This window comes from Bombina bombina, chromosome 2 (genome assembly GCF_027579735.1).
Source record: "Bombina bombina isolate aBomBom1 chromosome 2, aBomBom1.pri, whole genome shotgun sequence".
In the NCBI taxonomy this organism is placed as follows: Eukaryota; Metazoa; Chordata; class Amphibia; order Anura; family Bombinatoridae; genus Bombina; species Bombina bombina.
This window is the reverse complement of record NC_069500.1, coordinates 1,444,522,206-1,444,542,775: the sequence shown is the minus strand read 5'-3', so window position 1 is coordinate 1,444,542,775 and position 20,570 is coordinate 1,444,522,206. Positions and strand designations below refer to the sequence as shown.

Sequence of the window (20,570 nt, the reverse complement as noted above, 5' to 3'; positions counted from 1 at the left end):
GGGAGATGCTGGGGGAGACAGAGAGATGTTGGGGGAGAGACAGAGATGTTGGGGGAGAGACAGAGAGATGCAGGGGAGAGAGACAGAGAAATGCAGGGGGGAGACAGAGAGATGCAGGGGGAGGAGACAGAGAGATGCTGGGGGGAGACAGAGAGATGCAGGGGGGGAGAGACAGAGAGATGCAGGGGGAGAGACAGAGAGATGCAGGGGGGAGAGACAGAGAGATGCAGGGGGGGGGGGGAGAGACAGAGAGATGCAGGGGGAGAGACAGAGAGATGCAGGGGGGAGAGACAGAGAGATGAAAAGGGGAGACAGGGAGATGCTGGGGGAGACAGAGAGATGCAGGGTGAGAGACACAGATGTCGGAACAAGAAAGACTATGTGTAAACTTAGGGGGGAAAAAACAATGCTGCAAGGATAGTAGCAAAATAATTAGCAGGCTGTCACATGACCAGAACCCCTAATCAGATTAAATGAACCGTTATCATATTTACCCAGTATACTCCTACTTTATAAATTGTTATTTATCTGTTTTATTGTAACATATTACTTTGGCAACACATGTAATAATGTCATGCTAATAAAGTATTCTTGACTTGACAGAGAGATGCAGGGGGAGATACAGAGAGGTGCTGGGAGGAGACAGAGAGATGCAGGGGGAGACATAGAGATGCTGGGGGAAAAGAGAGGTGCTGGGGGGGGGGAGACAGAAATGCTGGGGGATGGCAGAGAGATGTTGGGGGAAGATAAACAAACAGAAGTAAGTTTTGCATAGGGAAGAGTAGGGAGCACATGAGTTCTGGATACTCACAGGAACATTTGTGGAGAGAGAACTGGGGTAATAGAAAGACAAACAGGAGACAGATGGGTGATTCGGTTGGTGCGTAACAGAGGAGGTGGTCACAGAATGTCACATAGAAAGGGAAGAGGGGGGCTACAGAAATAATTGGGCATCAAAAAAGAGAAAGGAGGGCAGAGAGTTGTGGCTGGACACAGATAGAGATGCTGGGGGGAGACAGAGAGATGCTGGGGGAGACATAGAGATGCAGGGGGGAGACAGAGAGATGCTGGGGGGAGACAGAGAGATGCTGGGGGAGACATAGAGATGCAGGGGGGGAGACAGAGATACAGGGAGGAGACAGAGAAATGCAGGGGGAGACAGAGAGATGCTGGGGGGAGACAGAGAGATGCTGGGGGGAGACAGAGAAATGCAGGGGGAGACAGAGAGATGCTGGGGGGAGACAGAGAGATGCTGGGGGGAGACAGAGAGATGCTGGGGGGAGACAGAGAGATGCTGGGGGAGACATAGAGATGCAGGGGGGGAGACAGAGATACAGGGGGGAGACAGAGAGATGCAGGGGGGGGGACTGAGAGATGCAGGGGGGATACAAGGAGATGCAGAGGGAGAGACAGAGAGATGCAGAGGGGGAAACAGAGAGATGCAGGGGGGGAGACAGAGAGCTGCAAAGGGGGAAGCAGAGAGCTGCAGGGGTAGAGACAGAGAGATGCAGGGGGGAGACAGAGAGATGAAGAGGGGGGACATGGAGATGCTGGGGGAGACAGAGAGATGCTGGGGGGAGACAGAGAGATGCTCGGGGAGACATAGAGATGCTGGGGGGAGACAGAGAGATGCTGGGGGGAGACAGAGATGCTGGGGGGAGACAGAGATACAGGGGGGAGACAGAGAGATGCAGGGGGGAGACAGAGAGATGCAGGGGGGAGACAGAGAGCTCCAGGGGAGAAGCAGAGAGCTGCAGGGGGAAGCAGAGAGCTGCAGGGGTAGAGAAAGAGAGATGCAGGGGTGAGACAGAATGATCCAGGGGGAGACAGAGAGATACAGGGGGGAGAGACAGGGAGATGCTGGGGGGAGACAGAGAGATGCTGGGGGGAGACAGAGATGCTGGGGGGAGACAGAGATACAGGGGGGAGACAAGGAGATGCAAATGAAGAGACAGAGATGCAGATGGGGAGACAGAAAGCTGCAGGGGGAAGCAGAGAGCAGCAGGGGTAGAAAAAGAGAGATGCAGGGGTGAGACAGAAAGATCCAGGGGAGAGACAGGGAGATGCAGGGGGGAGACAGAGAGATGCAGGGAGGAGACAGAGAAATGCAGGGGGGAGACAGAGAAATGCAGGGGGGGAGACAGAGAGATGCAGGGAGGAGACAGAGAGATGCAGGGAGGAGACAGAGAGATGCAGGGAGGAGACAGAGAAATGCAGGGAGGAGACAGAGAGATGCAGGGGGAGACAGAGAAATGCAGGGAGGAGACAGAGAGATGCAGGGGAGGAGACAGAGAGATGCAGGGGAGGAGACAGAGAGATGCAGGGGAGGAGACAGAGAGATGCAGGGGAGGAGACAGAGAGATGTAGGGGGAGACAGAGAAATGCAGGGAGGAGACAGAGAGATGCAGGGAGGAGACAGAGAAATGCAGGGGGGAGACAGAGAAATGCAGGGGGAGACAGAGAGATGCAGGGGGAGACAGAGAGATGCAGGGGAGGAGACAGAGAGATGTAGGGGGAGACAGAGAGATGCAAGGGGGAGACAGAGAGATGCAGGGGGGGGGAGAGACAGAGAGATGCTGGGGGGAGAAACAGAGAGATGCCGGGGGGAGAGACAGAGAGATGCTGGGGGGAGAGACAGAGATGCAGGGGGGAGAGACAGAGAGATGCTGGGGGAGAGAGACAGAGAGATGTTGGGGGGAGAGACAGAGAGATGCAGTGGGAAGAGACAGAGAAATACAGGGGGGATAGAGAGATGCTGGTGGGGGGGGGGGGGAGACAGAGAGATGCTGGGGGAGAGACAGAAAGATGCTGGGGGAGAGACAGAGAGATGCTGGGGGAGAGACAGAGAGATGCAGGGGGAGAGACAGAGATGTTGGGGGGAGAGACAGAGAGATGCAGGGGGAAAGACAGAGATGCAAGGGGGAGAGACAGAGAGATGCTGGGGGGAGAGACAGAGAGATGAGGGGGGACAGAGAGATGCGGGGGGGAGAAAAAGAGAGATGTTGCGGGAGAGGAAGATAGATGCAGGGGGAGACAGAGAGATGCAGGCAGGGAGAAAGAGATGTGGGGGAGAGAAAGAGATGCAGGGGGAGACAGAGAGATGCTGGGGAGACAGAGAGATGCTGGGGGAAGAAAGAGAGATGCTGGGGGAAGAGATAAAGATGCAGGTGGGATGGCAGAGAGATTCAGGGGGAGGCAGAGAGATGCAGGGATGCAGAGAGATGCTGGGCGGAGAGAAAGAGAGATGCTGGGGGGGGGGGAGAGACAGAGATTTGCTGGGAGGGAGAGACAGAGAGATGCTGGGGGAAGAGACAGAGAGATGCTGGGGGAAGAGACAGAGAGATGCTGGGGGGAGAGACAGAGAGATGCTGGGGGGAGAGACAGAGAGATGCAGGGGGAGAGAGAGAGATGCAGGGGGGAGAGACAGATAGATGTTGGGGGGAGAGACAGAGAGATGCAGGGGGAGAGACAGAGAGATGCAGGGGGAGAGATAAAGAGATGTTGGGGGAGAGACAGAGAGATGCAGGGGGAAAGACAGAGAGATGCTGGGTGGAGAGACAGAGATGGGGGGGGGGACAGAGATATGCTGGGGGGGAGAGACAGAGAGATGCTGGGGGGGTGCAGAGATGCAGGGGGGAGAGACAGAGAGATGCAGGGGGAGAGACAGAGATGTTGAGGGAGGAGACAGAGAGATGCTGGTGGACAGAGAGATGCTGGGGGAGGAGATAGAGAGATGCTGGGGGGAGACAGAGATACAGGGGGGAGACAAGGAGATGCAGAGGGAGAGACAGAGAGCTGCAGGGGGGAGACAGAGAGCTGTAGGGGGAAGCAGAGAGCTGCAGGGGTAGAGAAAGAGAAATGCAGGGGTGAGACAGAGAGATCCAGGGGGAGACAGAGAGATACAGGGGGAGAGACAGGGAGATGCTGGGGGAGACAGAGAGATGATGGGGGGGAGACAGAGAAATGCAGGGGGAGACAAAGAGATGCAGGGGAGGAGACAGAGAAATGCAGGGGGGAGACAGAGAGATGCCGGGGGGAGACAGAGAGATGCAGGGGGGGGAGAGACAGAGAGATGCAGGGGGAGAGACAGAGAGATGCAGGGGGGAGAGACAGAGAGATGCAGGGGGGGGGGAGAGACAGAGAGATGCAGGGGGAGAGACAGAGAGATGCAGGGGGGAGAGACAGAGAGATGAAAAGGGGAGACAGGGAGATGCTGGGGGAGACAGAGAGATGCAGGGTGAGAGACACAGATGTCGGAACAAGAAAGACTATGTGTAAACTTAGGGGGGAAAAAACAATGCTGCAAGGATAGTAGCAAAATAATTAGCAGGCTGTCACATGACCAGAACCCCTAATCAGATTAAATGAACCGTTATCATATTTACCCAGTATACTCCTACTTTATAAATTGTTATTTATCTGTTTTATTGTAACATATTACTTTGGCAACACATGTAATAATGTCATGCTAATAAAGTATTCTTGACTTGACAGAGAGATGCAGGGGGAGATACAGAGAGGTGCTGGGAGGAGACAGAGAGATGCAGGGGGAGACATAGAGATGCTGGGGGAAAAGAGAGGTGCTGGGGGGGGAGACAGAAATGCTGGGGGATGGCAGAGAGATGTTGGGGGAAGATAAACAAACAGAAGTAAGTTTTGCATAGGGAAGAGTAGGGAGCACATGAGTTCTGGATACTCACAGGAACATTTGTGGAGAGAGAACTGGGGTAATAGAAAGACAAACAGGAGACAGATGGGTGATTCGGTTGGTGCGTAACAGAGGAGGTGGTCACAGAATGTCACATAGAAAGGGAAGAGGGGGGCTACAGAAATAATTGGGCATCAAAAAAGAGAAAGGAGGGCAGAGAGTTGTGGCTGGACACAGATAGTTGGGGGGCAGAGGGGAAAGGGTCTCTGGAAGAATTGGGGGTCACAAATATGAGTGGTAGTCAAATAAAGGGTGAGGTCTCTGAGACATAAAGGGATCACATTAAGGAGTGGAAGGGTCTCAAAGGAAAGGGGGCCATAGAGAGATCTGGGAGTAACAGAGAGGGGTGGTGGGGGACAAAGAGAGATGAGGGGTCTGTGAGAGATGTGGGGGATACAGAGGACTGGGGCATCAAAAAGATAGGTGGTCTCAGAGATGTGGAGGACAGAGGAGTGGGGGTCTCTGAGAGATGGTGGGGCACATAGGAGCGTGGGTCTCTGAGGGATATGGGGGATACAGAGGAGTGGGGTCTCTTTGAGATGTGGTGGGCACAGAGGAGTGGGGTTCTCAGAGATGTGGGAGACACAGAGGAGTGGGGATCTTTGAGGGATTTGGGGGATAAAGAGGAGTGAGGGGTCTCAGAGGAGTGGGGAGTCTCAGGGAGACACAGACACGAACTGATTAAAGGCAAATAGAGATGTGCAGTATTGAGGAGAGGAAGACAGGGAAAGGGAGGGGACTGGGAGGGAGAGCAGTTGGGGGTGGGAGGGATAACTGGAGCTCCTTGCCCAAAGTTTCTCATACTCTGGCTGTGACTGTCCCGCAGCCTGGGGTCTGACCCGGCACCATGGCAGGGTTGCGGTGAGGGGCAGCCATGAGCTCTGGCAGAGAGGTGAAGGACAGGGGCAGAGGGGGGATGGACACAAGCAAACCCTTCACCCCATTTACCATTGATGACATTCTGAGCAAACCATCAGTTACCAAGAGCCCAGCTGGCCTAAGGCCCCCCCTGGCACATAGACTGGCAGGATCCCGGTCAGGAGTGCTCCAAGAGTCATCACCCCTTTGTGCCCTGGAGGAACTGGCCAGCAAAACTTTCCAGGGTCTTGAGGTCACTGTGCTGCAAGCGGCAGAAGGTAGGTAGCCAACTGGCATTAGGCCTGTGCCCAGGGGCAACTGAAAGCAACCTAGCATCACTAGGATTAACTGACAACAAGCTGGTACATTGTAGCATCGCTAGGCTGGCATCACATAGGTTAATTGTAGTTTTGCTCAAACAGTTAACTGGTGCACCAGTCAATCAGGTTCTACATGTGCAGGTGACAGTGACATTATACACGGGGTATTACATAGCCAGGTGACAGTGACAATACATAGGCAGGCAGATGACAATGACATTATACACGGGGTACTACATAGGCAGGTGACAGTGACATTATACACGGGGTATTACATAGCCTGGTGACAGTGACAATACATAGGCAGGCAGGCAGGTGGCAATGACATTATACACGGGGTATTACTTAGGCAGGTGAAAGTGACATTAAACACGGGTTATTTCATAGCCAGATGACAGTGACAATACATAGACAGGGAAGTGACAATGATATTATAAACGAGATATTACAAGTGACAGTGACATTATACCTGGTGGTGCTTAGTGTTTGCGGCACTAGCGGAGCCGCTCCTCTCTCGGTACCGCAGCTGTAATATACCTGGTGGTGCTTAGTGTTTGGCAATAGCGGAGCCTCTCCTCTCTCGGTACCGCAGCTGTAATATACCTGGTGGTGCTTAGTGTTTGGCAATAGCGGAGCCTCTCCTCTCTCAGTACCGCAGCTGTAATATACCTGGTGGTGCTTAGTGTTTGGCAATAGCGGAGCCTCTCCTCTCTCAGTACCGCAGCTGTAATATACCTGGTGGTGCTTAGTGTTTGGCAATAGCGGAGCCTCTCCTCTCTCGGTACCGCAGCTGTAATATACCTGGTGGTGCTTAGTGTTTGGCAATAGCGGAGCCTCTCCTCTCTCAGTACCGCAGCTGTAATATACCTGGTGGTGCTTAGTGTTTGGCAATAGCGGAGCCTCTCCTCTCTCAGTACCGCAGCTGTAATATACCTGGTGGTGCTTAGTGTTTGGCAATAGCGGAGCCTCTCCTCTCTCAGTACCGCAGCTGTAATATACCTGGTGGTGCTTAGTGTTTGGCAATAGCGGAGCCTCTCCGCTCCTCTCTCAGTACCGCAGCTGTAATATACCTGGTGGTGCTTAGTGTTTGCTTCACTAGCGGAGCCTCTCCGCTCCTCTCTCGGTACCGCAGCTGTAATATACCTGGTGGTGCTTAGTGTTTGGCAATAGCGGAGCCGCTCCTCTCTCGGTACCGCAGCTGTAATATACCTGGTGGTGCTTAGTGTTTGGCAATAGCGGAGCCGCTCCTCTCTCGGTACCGCAGCTGTAATATACCTGGTGATTGTGCTGGCACTGTGCCCGCATTATATATATATTGTACCTGCTTCACAAGAATCATTATATGTCCCTGACATTATTATAGTGACATTAAGTAGTAGTGTATGTGATACAATATACTGACATGCAGGCAGCAGACTGTACAATACACAATACAAGTGCACGATTCTACAGCTTTAATAACTAAACACTCATATTAACTCCTCTATAATTATTCATATTTCAATAAAACATCATTTTATATCAGACAAAATAAATTATTACTATTTATCGCAGCAGAACTGATGATGTAAGTCTTAATAAATATGATATAAATACTCTTATTAGTGTCTGTAAAATAAATATTATATAAATACATATAATAGTATCTGTAGATTAAATATATAAATACTTATATTAGTGTCTGTAGACTAAATATATAAATACTCTTATTGGTGTCTGTAGACTAAATATTATATAAATACTTATATTAGTGTCTGTAGAATAAATATATAAATACTCTTATTGGTGTCTGTAGACTAAATATTATATAAATACTTATATTAGTGTCTGTAGAATAAATATTATATAAATACTTATATTAGTGTCTGTAGATTAAATATATAAATACTCTTATTAGTGTCTGTAGAATAAATATTATATAAATACATATAATAGTGTCTGTAGACTAAATATATAAATACTCTTATTAGTGTCTGTAGAATAAATATTATATAAATACATATAATAGTGTCTGTAGACTAAATATATAAATACTCTTATTGGTGTCTGTAGAATAAATATGATATAAATACATATAATAGTGTCTGTAGACTAAATATATAAATACTCTTATTGGTGTCTGTAGAATAAATATTATATAAATACATATAATAGTGTCTGTAGACTAAATATATAAATACTCTTATTGGTGTCTGTAGAATAAATATTATATAAATACATATAATAGTGTCTGTAGACTAAATATATAAATACTCTTATTAGTGTCTGTAGAATAAATATTATATAAATACTTATATTAGTGTCTGTAGACTAAATATATAAATACTCTTATTGGTGTCTGTAGAATAAATATTATATAAATACATATAATAGTGTCTGTAGATTAAATATATAAATATTCTTATTGGTGTCTGTAGAATAAATATTATATAAATACTTATATTAGTGTCTGTAGATCAAATATATAAATATTCTTATTGGTGTCTGTAGAATAAATATTATATAAATACATATAATAGTATCTGTAGATTAAATATATAAATACTCTTATTAGTGTCTGTAGACTAAATATTATATAAATACTTATATTAGTGTCTGTAGACTAAATATATAAATACCCTTATTGGTGTCTGTAGAATAAATATATAAATACTCTTATTAGTGTCTGTAGAATAAATATTATATAAATACTTATATTAGTGTCTGTAGATTAAATATATAAATATTCTTATTGGTGTCTGTAGAATAAATATTATATAAATACTTATAATAGTGTCTGTAGATTAAATATATAAATACTCTTATTAGTGTCTGTAGACTAAATATTATATAGATACTTATATTAGTGTCTGTAGACTAAATATATAAATACCCTTATTGGTGTCTGTAGAATAAATAATATATAAATACTTATATTAGTGTCTGTAGACTAAATATATAAATACTCTTATTGGTGTCTGTAGAATAAATAATATATATATACTTATATTAGTGTCTTTAGACTAAATATATAAGTACTCTTATTAGTGTCTGTAGAATAAATAAATAATTGTTGATATAAATGTCTGTAGAATAAATATATAATTGTAGATATTAGTATATGTAGAATAAATATATAATTATTGACATTAGTGTCTGTAGAATAAATATGTAATTGTTTATATTAGTGTCTGTAGAATAAATATGTAATTGTACATTTTTAGTGTTTATAGAAGAAATATATAATTGTAGATATTGGTGTCTGTATATTAAATATATAATTGTTGTTATAAAATGTCTGTAGACTAAATATATATTATTTTGATATAATTGTATGTAGGATAAATATATCATTTTGATATTAGTGTCTGTAAAATAAATATATAATTATAGATATTAGTGTCTATAGAATAAATATATCATTTTGATATTAGTGTCTGTTAAATAAATATATAATTATTGATATTAGTGTCTGTAGAATAAATATATAATTGTTACAGAAGTGTCTGTAGAATAAATATGTAATTGTTGATATTAGTGTCTTTAAAATAAATATATAATTCTAGATATTAGTGACTGTAGAATAAATATATAATTGTAGATATTGGTGTCTGTAGAATAAATATATAATTGTAGATATCGGTGTCTGTAAAATAAATATATAATTGTTGATAGTGTCTGTAGAATAAATATATAATTGTAGATATTTGTGTCTGTAGAATAAATATATAATTGTAGATATTGGTGTCTGTAGAATAAATATATAATTGTAGGTATTAGTGTCTGTAGAATAAATATAATTGTAGATATTGGTGTCTGTAAAATATATATATAATTGTAGATATTAGTGTCTGTAGAATAAACATACAATTGTAGATATTGGTGTCTGTAGAATAAATATATAATTGTAGATATTGGTGTCTGTAGAATAAATATATAATTGTAAATATTAGTATCTGTAGAATAAATATATAATTGTAGATATTAGTGTCTGTAGAACAAATACATAATTGTAGATATTGGTGTCTGTAGAATAAATATATCATTGTAGATATTGGTGTCTGTAAAATAAATATATAATTGTGGATATTATTGTCTGTAGAATAAATATATAATTGTAGATATTGGTTTCTGTAGAATAAATATGTAATTGTTGATATTAGTGTCTGTAAAATATATATATATTTGTTTAGATAAGTGTCTGTAGAATAGATATATATCTGTATCTATTATTGTCTGTAGAATAAATATATAATTATTGATATGTGTCTGTAGAATAAATAAATGTAGATATTAGTGTCTGTAGAATAAATATATGATTGTAGATATTAGTGTCTGTAGAATAAATACATGTTGATATTAGTGTCTGTATTAAAAATATATAATTGTAGATATTAGTGTCTGTAGAATTTTTTTTATAATTGTAGATATTAGTGTCTGCAGAATAAATATATCAAAATTATATATTTATTCTACAAACACTAATAACAATTATATATTCTACAGACACTAATATATACAATTATAAAAGTGTCTGTAGAATAAATATGTACCTATATATATTAGTGTCTGTAGAAAAAATATATAATTGTTGATATCAGTGTCTGTAGAATAAATTTATAATTGTAGATATTAGTGTCTGTAGAATAAATATATAATTGAAGATATTAGTGTCTGTAGAAAAAAATAAATAATTATTGATATTAGTGTCTGTAGAATAAATATATAATTGTAGATATCAGTGTCTGTAGAATAAATATATAAATGTAGATATTAGGGTCTGTAGAATAAATATGTAATTGTAGTTATCAGTGTCTGTAGAATAAATATAGAATTTTAGATATTATTGTCTTTAGAATAAATATGTACTTGTAGATATTAGTGTCTTTAGAATAAATATATAAGTGTAGATATTGGTGTCTGTACAATACATTTTTAATTATTGATACGTGTCTGTAGAATAAAAATATAATTGTTATATATGTGTCTTTAGAATAAATATGTATGTGTAGTTATTGGCGTTTGGAGAATGAAGATATGATATCTAAAAAACAGAGACTGAAGAATTTCAGTTTAATTAGAGATCTAAATGAATTGGAAATAATGTTACTCCAATATTATTATGTACTGGTAATGTCTGCACAATATGTGTGTGTAATATGTATAAATTATAATATGTTACAGTATAATATATATTTATATGATGCAGGATGTGCATAGATATTTAAACAGAATTATTAAGTACTGGTAATGTATGCACAATATGTGTGTGTGTAATATGTATAAAATATAATATGTTAAAGTGCAATATATATTTATATGATACAGGATGTGCATAGATATATAAATAGACTTATTATGTACTGGTTATGTCTGCACAATATGTGTGTGAGTAATATGTATAAAATATAATATGTTACAGTACAATATATATTTCTAAGATACAGGATGTGCATAGATATATAAACAGAATTAATATGTACTGGTTATGTCTGCACAATATGTGTGAGTGTAATATGTATAAAATATAATATGTTACAGTACAATATATATTTATATGATGCATGATGTGGATAGATATATAAACAGAATTATTATGTACTGGTTATGTCTACACAATGTGTGTAATATGTATAAATATAATATGTTACAGTACAATATATATTTATATGATACAGGATGTGCATAGGTATTTAAACAGAATTATTATGTACTGGTAATGTATGCACACTATGTGTGTGTGTAATATGTATAAAATATAATATGTTACAGTACAATATATATTTATATGATACAGGATGTGCATAGATATATAAACAGAATTATTATGTACTGGTAATGTCTACACAATGTGTGTAATATGTATAAAATACAATATGTTACAGTACAATATATATTTATATGGTGCAGGATGTGCTTAGATATATAAGCAGAATTATTATGTACTGGTAATGTATGTACAACAATGTGTGTGTGTAATATGTATAACATATAATATGTTACAGTACAATATATACATATACATATATATATATATATATGTATATACATATATATATGATTCTGGATGTGCAGGGATATATTCAAAACAGGATTAATATTTTCTAATCGAATACGCAGAATGCAAGTGTGTGTGAGTGTGTTTAAATTTGTGTGGGTGTGTGTGAGTATGTGTGTGTGAGTATGTGTGTGTGAGTATGTGTGTGTGTGTGTGAATGAGTGTGTGGGTGTGTGTGAGTAAAATATTTGTGCCTGTGTGTATGTGTATGTACCTTTGTGTATGTGTATATATGTGCATATGTGTGTGTGTATATTTATATATATATATATATATATATAAAATACGTGTGTGTGCGCGCTCATGTGTATATATATGTATTTATGTATATATACAGTATGTACGATATGTTTATGCGTGTGTATGTATCTGTGCGTTTGTGTATTTGATTGTATATGTATATATGTGTGTATGTATGTACCTGTGTGTGTGTATTTGTGCGCATGTATCTGTGTGTATTTGTGTGTGCGCATGTGTATGCATTTGTGTATATGTATGTGTGTGTGTGTATTTGTGCGTATGCATTTGTGTGTATCTGTGTGTGTGTATTTCTGTGTGCGCATATGTATGCATTTGTGTATATGTGTATCTATGTGTGTGTGTATTTGTGTATGTATTTGAGAGCAGTTGTGTTCATGTTTGTCTGTATGTGTATGTATTTGTCTGTATCTTTATTTGTGTGTATGTGTGTCTGTGTTTGTATATGTGTGTTTTATTTTATACAGGGGCAGGTAGTTATTATTGGTAACACAGATTGTATAATGATTATATATACACAATATTATTTTATGTTTTATACAGCGGTAGGTGGTTAAAATAGGTAACACTGATTGTATAATGATATATATCTATTTATATATACACAAAAACACTGCATAATTCCCACGGATGGTCTCTCTCTCTCGTGTACGCCTGTGTTATAATTATTATTTTCTCTCTCTCTCTCTCTCTGTATGTGTGTATGAATGTGTCAGGGTTCAACCTGGAATTGAACCTGGGACCTGTCTCTATTTCTGCAGCTGTTATTTCCCAGCCTGTTGTTTTACCACTGTACCACCAGATGGCTTGATCACAGGAAAGGAATATTGTGTTTTTCTGTTTGCTGCAACTTTGGCTCTCTGGCTCCACCTGCTTGCCAGCTGAAATAAATCATTTAATCAGCAGCCTGCTTCATCTGGGAGGTTTGTTTGCAATTTTGTGCTTTCACATTGAGAGTTATACTCTGAAACACTCTCTGCTCCTGTATGAAATACAGATTTGTTGGATTTCCTGGTTCCTGATTCCTGCTTTAATTATTGACTACTCTTCTGGATAATCCCTTGGCACTGTGTTTCATTTTTGGACTGATTTCCTGGCAATTGAGCTTGCCTAAAACTTTCTTTCCTAAGGACTGACTCAGGTACTTTTGCTTGCTTGTTTCCTGATACTACAAAGTTCCAATTGCAGTCTATGCAAATATCCTGTTTGTTTCTACAAAGTTCCAAATTGCAGTTTATGCAAATATCCTGTTTGTTTCTACAAAGTTCCAAATTGCAGTCTATGCAAATATCCTGTTTGTTTCTACAAATTTCCCAATTGCAGTCTATGCAAATATCCTGTTTGTTTCTACAAAGTTCCCAATTGCAGTCTATGCAAATATCCTGTTTGTTTCTACAAAGTTCCCAATTGCAGTCTATGCAAATAACCTGTTTGTTTTTACAAAGTTCCCAATTGCAGTCTATGCAAATATCCTGTTTGTTTCTACAAAGTTCCAAATTGCAGTCTATGCAAATATCCTGTTTGTTTCTACAAAGTTCCCAATTGCAGTCTATGCAAATAACCTGTTTGTTTTTACAAAGTTCCCAATTGCAGTCTATGCAAATATCCTGTTTGTTTCTACAAAGTTCCAAATTGCAGTTTATGCAAATATCCTGTTTGTTTCTACAAAGTTCCAAATTGCAGTCTATGCAAATATCCTGTTTGTTTCTACAAAGTTCCAATTTGCAGTTTATGCAAATATCCTGTTTGTTTCTACAAAGTTCCAATTTGCAGTTTATGCAAATAACCTGTTTGTTTCTACACATAGTTCCAAATTGCAGTCTATGCAAATATCCTGTTTGTTTCTACAAAGTTCCAAATTGCAGTCTATGCAAATATCCTGTTTGTTTCTACAAAGTTCCAAATTGCAGTCTATGCAAATAACCTGTTTGTTTCTACAAAGTACCAGTTTCCAGTTTGTTACAATTGTGTCCAGTCTACAGCATATGCAAGTATCCTGCTTGTTATTACAAGGCGCTGCATTCCTGCATGTTATTACACAGTTCCAGTCTTCAGCATATGCAAGTATTCTGTCTGTTATACAAGCTCTGCTTTCCTGCCTGATACTACACAGTTCCAGTTCTACAGCATATGCAAGTATCCTGCTTGTTATTACAAAGCTCTGCTTTCCTGAGTGTTATTACACAGTTCCAGTCTACAGCATATGCAAATATCCTGTTTGTTATTACAAAGCTCTGCACTCCTGCCTGTTATTACAAAGAACTGTATTCCTGCCTTATACTACAACCTATAGACTTTGTCTTATCTAATTGCATATCTCTACATTGCTTTATCTTATAAATAAAACCATCTCCTTTATTTCCTAAAACGTTGTAACTGTTTAATTATGCCTAAAAGGAAAGACTCATGCAGACAAAACACAACATTAACCCCAAAACCTGACACCTCTGCACAACAGCTCCTTACTCCTGAACCTGCCCCCTTGCAGAGTATGACAGTATGTGTATGTATGTGTATGAATGTGTGTATGAATGTATGTAAGTGTGTGAATGTGTGTGTGTGTATGTAAGTAAGTATAAATGTATGTATGTCAGTGACGTGCAGTAATAGGAGGCAGCGCCTCCCCTGTCTAATCAGGGAAAAAAAGATTTCCAATAATATTTATTAAAAATAAAAAACGTATTTTTTTTCGTATTCTTTTTTGGCCACGCCCACCCCTGCACCAAGGGTACCCCCCACCCCCCGATGGCGATTTTACCCACATCATAATTATTTTATTTTACTGCGCTTGTGCAGCAGCCAAATTCATCATAGCATCCATTGTTGCGCAATTAGGAGGCAGTGAGCCGGTCCGCTGCCCTCCATTAATTGCGCAACATGGATCTAAAATAACAATCCTCTGCTCACTTAGAGCTGCGTCACCCACTGGTGACTCGCCGGGCCCTCATAGTAGCTCCAATGGAGGCGGTTCTCAAAACCGCCTCCATGATGAGCTAGATCACTCAGCCAATCAGCATTCAGCACTGCAGGGAGGCGTGCCTGCTGATTGACAGAGTGACGTGTGGGTCACGTGACGTTGCGCCGGGCTGTTGAGTTCAGACGGGAAGACTCATAGGAGGTAGAGCTGCTGCAACTGCGTGCGTGCCCGTACTGCCCTCCCTGCCCGCAGCTGAAAAAATTCAAAGTGCTCAGCTCACTGCAGTGCTCAGTGAGTCAGGACTGAGCAGCTGCGGTTGTGGGGTGTGGAGGTGGTCCTGGGACCTGGAGGACTGTGGTGTGCTGTGCTGCAGTGTGGTGGCGTGGAGGAGAGAAGACTCAGGAGGAGTAAGTACTAAAAAAAAACAAAAAAAAATTATCAGCATGGCCAATCTTGTTTTCAAGGCAGCTGAAGGGTTATTGGCGTCCCTGTCTAATCTCCCCCTTGTGTGTTCCAACGTAAAAACCTGTAAGTTCCAGTACCTCTGTTCTAACTGTGCAGCATGCACGCTGCTAATGTGTCTCTGAAAACATTCTGACTTTCTGAAACAATTCTAGTAGCAGCACTGTTAAAATTGCTAAGTGTATTTTATCCCTTTTGGAGGAGGAAGCGAGCACATCTGAGCACCCCCAGCTTTATGCGAGTGAATGCTGACTTTGTGCAAAATGTTTAAAAGTGTGGGGTAGGAGTAAGGGGGCAATTGACTGGCAGTAAGGGGGCAATTGACTCCATAGTAGGCAGCATATAGAGAGAGTGATGCAAGGAATACCGAGAGAGCAGGGCAGTCAGTATAGCTAAGAAGGATCATGCTACACTCCTTGCATACTCGGTCAGAAGCTTTTGTAAAACTTGGTGTCTCTAATATCCTTAATTGAATAAAGAGTGCTGCTTTTCTACTACATGTGTAACTATAATCCCTCCTGCAGTGTGTAACTATTAATCCCTTCTGCAGTGTGTAACTATAATCCCTCCTGCAGTGTGTAACTATAATCCCTCCTGCAGTGTGTAACTATAATATCCCTCCTGCAGTGTGTAACTATAATCCCTCCTGCAGTGTGTAACTATAATCCCTCCTGCAGTGTGTAACTATAATCCCTCCTGCAGTGTGTAACTATAATCCCTCCTGCAGTATGTAACTATAATCCCTCCTGCAGTGTGTAACTATAATCCCTCCTGCAGTGTGTAACTATAATCCCTCCTGCAGTGTGTAACTATAATCCCTCCTGCAGTGTGTAACTATAATCCCTCCTGCAGTATGTAACTATAATCCCTCCTGCAGTGTGTAACTATAATCCCTCCTGCAGTGTGTAACTATAATCCCTCCTGCAGTGTGTAACTATAATCCCTCCTGCAGTATGTAACTATAATCCCTCCTGCAGTGTGTAACTATAATCCCTCCTGCAGTGTGTAACTATTAATCCCTCCTGCAGTGTGTAACTATTAATCCCTCCTGCAGTGTGTAACTATTAATCCCTCCTGCAGTGTGTAACTATAATCCCTCCTGCAGTGTGTAACTATAATCCCTCCTGCAGTATGTAACTATAATCCCTCCTGCAGTGTGTAACTATAATCCCTCCTGCAGTGTGTAACTATAATCCCTCCTGCAGTGTGTAACTAGAATCCCTCCTGCAGTGTGTAACTAGAATCCCTCCTGCAGTGTGTAACTAGAATCCCTCCTGCAGTGTGTGACTAGAATCCCTCCTGCAGTGTGCGACTAGAATCCCTCCTGCAGTGTGCGACTAGAATCCCTCCTGCAGTGTGCGACTAGAATCCCTCCTGCAGTGTGCGACTAGAATCCCTCCTGCAGTGTGCGACTAGAATCCCTCCTGCAGTGTGCGACTAGAATCCCTCCCGCAGTGTGCGACTAGAATCTCTCCTGCAGTGTGCGACTATAATCCCTCCTGCAGTGTGCGACTAGAATCTCTCCTGCAGTGTGCGACTAGAATCCCTCCTGCAGTGTGCGACTAGAATCCCTCCTGCAGTGTGCGACTAGAATCCCTCCTGCAGTGTGCGACTAGAATCCCTCCTGCAGTGTGCGACTAGAATCCCTCCTGCAGTGTGCGACTATTAATCCCTCCTGCAGTGTGCGACTAGAATCCCTCCTGCAGTGTGCGACTAGAATCCCTCCTGCAGTGTGCGACTAGAATCCCTCCTGCAGTGTGCGACTAGAATCCCTCCTGCAGTGTGCGACTAGAATCCCTCCTGCAGTGTGCGACTAGAATCCCTCCTGCAGTGTGCGACTATAATCCCTCCCGCAGTGTGTGACTATAATCTCTCCTGCAGTGTGTGACTATAATCCCTCCTGCAGTGTGTAACTATAATCCCTCCTGCAGTGTGTAACTATAATCCCCCCTGCAGTGTGTAACTATAATCCCTCCTGCAGTGTGTAACTATCAATCCCTCCTGCAGTGTGTAACTATCAATCCCTCCTGCAGTTATGGTGCACATCTTATCTTATGTGGGAGGGGGCATTATGTGTTGCTATGTCACTTTTCTTTCATGTAATTTCAAGAGTCCATGAGCTAGTGACGTATGGGATTAAGGGGATAAATTTCTTACCTGAATCCATACAAGAATAATATACAAGCCAACAACTTAATAACCCATACCCCTAAATAAAGACACAACACTCAGGGTTGGGAAGAAAAAACCAACCTCCCCCAACGGGGGGAGGGGTTGCTTTATTAACAGAATTAACTTATTGAATAAATAACAACTGCTACTAGCTGGCAAGATACCCTGTCCTAACAACCCACTAAGGGGTGTGGCCGCCCTGGGAATGAGGACGCCCTCATTCCGCCTACTTGTTCGCTCAAGGAAGATCGCCCAGCGAGCCGACCAATCCCTAGCCCCTCAGCGACTAGGGTCCTCAACGCTCACTGTCCCTTCCCTCTATCCTTGTCCTAAGAAATATCCTTGTTGCCACACCCCTTTCCGCCCTGAGAAAGCATGACGCCATGCCAACTCCCAACTACCTACCGGGTTGCGGAGTCTCCAAACTGGATAGACATCGGTCCCCCAGCCAAAAACTGTTAGTCCCAACGGGAGACCCCATGCTACTATTACTGCCCTTGGGCTTACCAAGGTCCACATGACTATGCAGCCCCCTGCCAAGGGAAACTAAGCCAGCTTAAATCACGAACCGCCATCCATCAGCTTCACCGCCTGTAAAAAGGAATGACATAAACCACAGGGAGGGTTGGGAGGGAAGACAAAAAACAGGTTAGTGATTTACTTTCTGTTTTACTTTCCTTTTATCACTTCTGAATCTCCTCCCCTTATTCCCTCACTGTCAGCAAACTACACTTCCCATTTAACCCTTTCCACTCTTTCCTTCCTTCAGCATAAATTCCCCCTTAATTTGTTTCGTCCCTAAATAGGTCCTACACTTTTCTAAGGGGATAAATTTCTTACCTGAATCCATACAAGAATAATATACAAGCCAACAACTTAATAACCCATACCCCTAAATAAAGACACAACACTCAGGGTTGGGAAGAAAAAACCAACCTCCCCCAACGGGGGGAGGGGTTGCTTTATTAACAGAATTAACTAATTGAATAAATAACAACTGCTACTAGCTGGCAAGATACCCTGTCCTAACAACCCACTAAGGGGTGTGGCCGCCCTGGGAATGAGGACGCCCTCATTCCGCCTACTTGTTCGCTCAAGGAAGATCGCCCAGCGAGCCGACCAATCCCTAGCCCCTCAGCGACTAGGGTCCTCAACGCTCACTGTCCCTTCCCTCTATCCTTGTCCTAAGAAATATCCTTGTTGCCACCCCAAAAGAGGACACGGTACTCTTGCCCCACCAATCCTCACCTGAAGCCAGGATCTGCCCAATATTTTCCAGGAACCAATTAATTCCTCTAAACAATCCACCATGATCAATACGACTATTGTCATGCATAACCACCTTCCCCCTTGAGGTCAGCACCTTCTTACTGACCACCCCATGTAGTTTCCTCCTCAATCGGAAACCCTTTAGGAGCCTAACATGAGGCCTGCCCCATCACCTTCTGGCTTCAGAAACCAACTCGGGCAGATGTTACCACAACACGCCCCTCCAAACCAACCACCTAATTGACACTTCTTCAGCCAATAAACCTAACTGCTGACCACTGTCAGGAATGCTGCCCGAATGGCCTCCCAACTTATATGAGTGGCCCACCATCCAAATTCTTCTGCATCCCATCTTCTGACCTGCAAAACCACCAATAGGGTCCAGGCTACCCCAAATTCTAAAGCATCACAACCGCTAACCTTTGATAAACCACTAGCGCTCCCTCCAACCTACCACTGCTTCAAAGGCCTGATATATTTCTTCAATTGCCCCTCAGACCAACGCCCCATAGCCTTGATCTCCCCCTCCGTTTTTTAACCTGAAACTGATGATAAAAGGAACCCATCCCCTTGCACTAGAACCACCCATCTACCCCCTGCCTGAATGCCTCTCTTTTTTTTTTTTTTTTTAAACAAAACTGCGCATATTGATGGCCCCGCCTGCGATTGCAAATTGGACCATCTACCCTCCTCACCTGCTCTGTTTTAGATCTATCCACAAACACTGGAACTGCCTGTTCAACTAATCTAACGTGTCCCCTCACTAAACCTGTTCCCAGAGAAGTTTAGTATTACCCTACCCAATCACTTCAAAGAGCTTTTAAAAGGTACCCACTCACGCCAAGCTACACTGTATGTCCACCCAGACCTAGGTACTAGCACACCCTTCAACAGCCTTAGCACAACTCCCCCGCACTCACCACCTGCCAGAGATATGTTGGACACTCATTACCCCTGACCTCTGCCTCTGGTGCTAGTTCCCAAAACTTCTCCCACTTAAACCGAGAAAGAGCATCAGCAATCTCATTCTGAACCCCTGGGACATGCCTAGCGCTAAACACAATGTTATGCCTCAAACATTTAAGCACTAACTGCCTTAGAACATTCACCACGGGTGGAGAACTAGCGGAAAGCCCATTAATAGCATAAACCACGCTTTGATTGTCGCACCAAAAAAACTACCGCTCTATTCTGTAACTTTTCCCACCATAACTCAACATCAACTAAGATAGGGAATAACTCCAAGAGGGTCAAATTCCTAACTAAACCTGCGCTGCACCAATCCTGCGGCCAAGGTGAAGAACACCACATGCCATCAAAATATGCCCCAAAACCTGCACTACCCGCAGCGTCCGTGTACAGATGTAACCCTCTACTGGAAACCGGAGGAGCCCTCCAGATCCTAACCCCATTAAAGTCTTTCAAAAAGCACAACCATACACGCAAATCAGCAATGATTGCCTTAGATAACCTGATACGTGCCCTCGGGTTGGTTAAAACCCCTTGTAGCAGCCTCCATCCTACGGTTAAATACCTTACCCATAGGCATGACTCTAGTAGCAAAATTTA

General features: G+C 42.2%; 1 protein-coding gene across 1 annotated transcript in view; it reads left to right on the top strand.

The window, feature by feature from the left end:
- The first annotated feature begins 5,582 nt into the window (after positions 1-5,582).
- The window catches only part of LBX2 (ladybird homeobox 2), a 193,758-nt gene continuing 178,770 nt past the window's right edge, over positions 5,583-20,570 (top strand). Inside the window, exon 1 of the mRNA XM_053700374.1 lies at positions 5,583-5,844. Within this exon, the coding sequence (XP_053556349.1) occupies positions 5,583-5,844 (262 nt within the window). The remainder of the gene's footprint in view (positions 5,845-20,570) is intronic.